General features: G+C 47.8%; 1 protein-coding gene across 1 annotated transcript; it reads right to left on the minus strand.

Moving 5' to 3' along the window:
* Nucleotides 1-1,643: 1,643 nt before the first annotated feature.
* On the minus strand, nt 1,644-3,874 carry Pmar_PMAR017426 (cell adhesion molecule, putative; the record flags this gene model as incomplete). The annotated part of the gene is made up of 4 exons (XM_002767620.1): nt 1,644-2,742; nt 2,800-2,937; nt 2,984-3,049; nt 3,320-3,874. The coding sequence occupies 4 exons, from the start codon at nt 3,872-3,874 to the stop codon at nt 1,783-1,785; spliced, it is 1,719 nt and encodes a 572-aa protein (XP_002767666.1). The 3' UTR covers nt 1,644-1,782.
* Nucleotides 3,875-4,964: the final 1,090 nt, after the last annotated feature.

Here is a 4,964-nt window from a genome sequence, read left to right on the forward strand (position 1 = left end):
GGGGGTATGAGGTGGAAAAGGTTGGTGGTTACTTTCATTCTCGTGAATATCATCGACAACCGTAACCTGGTCATGTAGAAGAGATCCCTCATGAGCCAGATGTTGATTAGCAACAGACCCTACTGCTTGACGAGGATGATCCCTATCCAGCACATAGTCAACACCAAAATCACTCTGAGCGGCATTAGGAGGTCGAGGAGTATGTCGCCGTGATGATCCCAAGAAACTCCTAAGGAAGGAGATACAGGACACAGTATGACGTGGTTCCAAACTGGAACTAGTATCATTCCCAGTCATACTAATATTCATACGTGAAAGTCTCTCAGCAAGTCTTCTAACTTCTTCATCTCCAAGATCGTCAATACGAACCGATGATGTTGATGACATCGTTGAATACCAAGTCCTTCAAAGTCTATGGAGTCGGTATCCCGGTAGAATATGCAGGTTTTATTGAGTAAACAAAACACCCACAATCACCTGGAATCGCACTGCCGAAGCACGATAATAAGCGAATGTAGTAGATCGCAACTACTTTATAGTTATGACTAATACGTCATACAACTAGCGCTAAAGGGACAGCGGAAACAAGACGCAAGACGACAATAACACAATCAAATATATTCAGATATCATCATCTTGCTGCCCTTGCAATCCTTCACTTCATGCCGAAACCGGCACAGCCTCAGTGCAATCAATTACATCGGCCGGGGCGCCTATGCCATCCCAAGATAAGCCTCAGTGCAATCAATTACATCGGCCGGGGCGCCTATGCCATCCCAAGATAAGCCTCAGTGCAATCAATTACATCGGCCGGGGCGCCTATGCCATCCCAAGATAAGCCTCAGTGCAATCAATTACATCGGCCGGGGCGCCTATGCCATCCCAAGATAAGCCTCAGTGCAATCAATTACATCGGCCGGGGCGCCTATGCCATCCCAAGATAAGCCTCAGTGCAATCAATTACATCGGCCGGGGCGCCTATGCCATCCCAAGATAAGCCTCAGTGCAATCAATTACATCGGCCGGGGCGCCTATGCCATCCCAAGATATGTCTTGGTACAATCAATCTCGCCGGAGCACGAGATAGGAGGATCAACTTTCTCTGAACGATCAAATTGGTTCTGGTTTCGACCGGCGCGGAGATCGCTTTCACTATTAGTAAGACAGATTTCGCTTGGGGCAGATATGCCATAGCAAAGGGGACGCATTACCATGAGCAAGGAGTGCGGATAATGCGTCGTCAAACTCATCTCGGACTCTCGGCAAGGGGGCCGCGATAGTTATAATCCTTATACGCAAATATCACGCGTGAGCTTGGTTATAATCCATGTCGAGTATCCTCAACGAGACGTTTCGTCTGATTCCCATGTATTTCCATCATCTCGCTGTACGCGAAGTGAGATACAGTAGGACACAGACTCACACGCTCTCGAACACATTGGTATCATATCTGACGTGAACTGCATCTTTCGGTGAAGGTTATCCCACATGTAGTGCCCAACACGAGAGAACGTCAATTATTGTATTAATAAGTTCAACAGAAGTACCTAAGTAAAGTTCATCACTGAGCAGCCACGAACCGCGCGAAGAACCGATAAGATCTATCCGATTGAATGACTGAGGGAAATCAACCCGTTTGAAATGGTCGAAAGCTCCTCAAATAGATACTACAACCCGAACAAAGTCGAGCAAGTATTCCTGATTGAACACTTTTCGTATAGACTACAATACGGAATGAAATAACAACGTCGCTTGGAAAAAATGACGTATTCCTCATCGCTCTTATCTTGACCGCGGATCTTCAGGAGCTATCGAACGTGTTAGACCACCGTTTGAATAAAAAGCTGGGATACATTGTTTCCGATTGCACTCCAAACAACCAGCGCTTCCAGCATCGCTAATACATTCTGCGATGCAGTGTTGCTTACCACAATCAGCAAGGACCCCCATGAGGTTAGCACAGACTCCACTGAGGGGTTTTAGACCGAAGGGAGTGCGACCGGGATCCCGAGTATAGGCAGTCAGACACTCCGCGTCCTTGTCGATATCTGCGAGTGTATTCTGAGCACAAGATACCATCTCCTTGGTAAACTTGTATCCGTCATAGTAAAGTGAACTACCATCGTTGTTCTGAACCGACATCCACCAACGGACCTGATCCCTCGTGTTGCACCCAATGCCACTTGGTGCCCTATCCAGGGTTTGAGCGATGATGGTTGGGGTCGTGAGGTTAGACCAGCCCGCCGAGTTCTCAGCTTGGACCTTTACAGAATAAGTTTTCTTATTAGACAAGCCTGTAATATCACAGAAATTGAGCCCAGCTGAAGGAGAGCATGCCACACCACTCCCATCAGCGTAAACGACACGATAACCTGTGACTTCAAGAGAGCAGCTAGGATTAGTAGCAGGATACCACCGAATGCTGATACCATCGGAGAACACTGCCTGAATCGTTGGTTGACTTGGAGGATCCGCACTGCAAGTATCCTTGGTCTTCACTGTGATAGGATCAGACGGTTCACCGTTCCCATGAGAATTCACAGCATGGACCTTGAACGTATAGGAGGAAGCTCTTGCTAAATCCGTAATGGTAGTGTTTAGGCGATGACCATCTACATCCACAGTGCGATGTTCATCGATAGACACCACATATCGGAGGATCATTGCGCCGTGATCATTGGTGGCTGGCCAAGCGAGATCAACAGAGTTTGATGTGATATGACTCGGACTAACCGTACCAACCTATGGAGAGAAACGTAGGCAATGTGACTGGAGGAGAAGTAACTAAATATCGTTTACCTTGGCTGGGGCACTGGCTCCAGTAGCATCAGTTTTCATTGTATAAGTGGAGGATGCGGGGCTCGAACCTACGCCGTTCACTGCAGTGACGGTAAAAAGAACAGTCTGCTCAGGTGACAGAGCAGAGACTGTATGTGGCTAAACAGATCCATAAAGCTATTTTGTGAGTTATTTTTGTATTTACTTTGGATACATCAGCAGCTTGGACCGTCATCGAGCTCCAGTTGGTGGGTGTTTGACCGGACGAGACCTGAGGAACGTGAAACAATCAAAAAGCGCACTTGGCGAGAAGAACTATGCGGATTACCGCATATCTTAGATCATATCGGGTAATGTTCGAGCCATGACTAGACATAGGAGGGACGATCGAGACCGATACCGACGTAGACGATGTGTTAAATGCTGATAGACCTAAGAAAACGTTCCCTTTGTTGTTGCATCATACGCATTACTCACCGGGAACTGAAGGAGCCGCTGGTGTGAGAGTCGTTACCACGATAGCGACTGACGGACTACTCACACGATTGTCATCCATCTCAATCCTGTACCTCACTACGACCGAGGATGACGGCGACATGCCATTGAGGATTGCCGTAGTTGGCCTCGATTCATATTTCGCACGTAAGGCAACAGTCCAGGCTCCATCAGTGAATGTGTCGGCGAGGAAACGTCTGGCGTCTCCCCCACCGCGCGCTGGCTGAGTTTCTACCAAGAAAATTTTGGGCTTATATTGGAGGGCAGAAGCCACTGGGGTAAGGGTAAGGTTAAGCGAGGTGTAGCCGGCAGTGGCAATAGGATAAGGGAGATCGCCCAAGTCGATGACCGTTGGCCTGTTGGTGCCCTTCCCACCTAGCAGTCCGTACTGCCATAAGATGATAAGAACAATACCGATAGCGATAATGGCACCAACAAGGCACGCGAAACCATAGCGCAAGCAGCAAAAGCAATAGGGCTTGGCTCGGGACAATTTAGAGGGGGATGGATCAATATCGGCTTTCACCGGAGTACCCTCGTCACTGTCCTGGACTGCCACTTCACCGTTGGTGGTGGTGGTACAAGGACTTGGTCTTGCCATTGAGATAGGGCTCTCGAAAATGATACGAAAATCTACAGGAATGATGATGTTCAAATATCTATCGTTTTCAAGTAACGAAATACAACTTACGTGCGCCGCGTCACACGCTAGCTTACAAAATCTTGAAAACTTGTAGTCACTTGAAATTCCTCTTCAACTACTCTCCTGCCACTAATTTTGCCGCGCCACGTGTAAAATTTATGCAATTTTGGCCATTACAGGGCTGCCGTGTTATGGTCAAGGGCAGGGTCAGATCTATCAGAGCTTGCACGAATCTTCAGGGAGCTCGATCAGGCTGTGGCTTATTCGGACTGCTGAGACATCGTCAGTTGACCCATGCCTACTTCAGTCAGCCGAAGCCCGTTCCAATTCAGGCTTCCACCCAAGGCGAGTAACTCAACTGTGTGTTTCCATTACTTGCCATAAGGTTCAACCACCTATGATCACTCCCTGTCTCAAATTAATACGCTAGAACTGTTCCTGTGGGACAGCGGCACGCGCGCACAATCCTATTGTAAGTAGGTGCCCTTGTCTCCTTAAAATTATGAGCCGTGTTACAATGCAGTTGGGCAACGATACGAATGGGCAACAGTACTGTTCTTGTTGTTATGAAGAATCATACGAAATAGGGATGCTACACACAGCGGCTCCACCATCGTTTTCTGTCAATTTCAGAAGAGTATCAAACATGAGTCTTGACATGTTCTATAGTTCATGTGCTCTTCTGCTGGATTAGTAGTAGAGTTGCGTTACCAGTGCGGGGAAATTCTCCCTCGAGTTGCATCGATGAGGGATAGAAGTAGAATATCCGCTTTCTAATGGTGGGCCAGTTGATGGCTGTGGTCGCGACTTGCAACTTGGACCAATGGGCTCTCGATTTCGACGGCAACGAGAGAAGGGTTATTGAAAGCATACGAATTGCTCATGAGAAAAATGCCAAGTTCCGGTAAGTAGACAGGACAAAACGTCTTTGTCGAGGCGTCTTCAGTACGGGTCCAGAATTGGAGCTCTCTGGCTATGGTTGTGAAGACATTTCCTTGAGACGGACACTTTCCATCATTGCTGGGAGTCTCTTGCGCACATCATCGTA

The sequence above is a fragment of the Perkinsus marinus genome (genome assembly GCF_000006405.1).
Source record: "Perkinsus marinus ATCC 50983 genomic scaffold scf_1104296970380, whole genome shotgun sequence".
Classification (NCBI taxonomy): Eukaryota; Perkinsozoa; order Perkinsida; family Perkinsidae; genus Perkinsus; species Perkinsus marinus.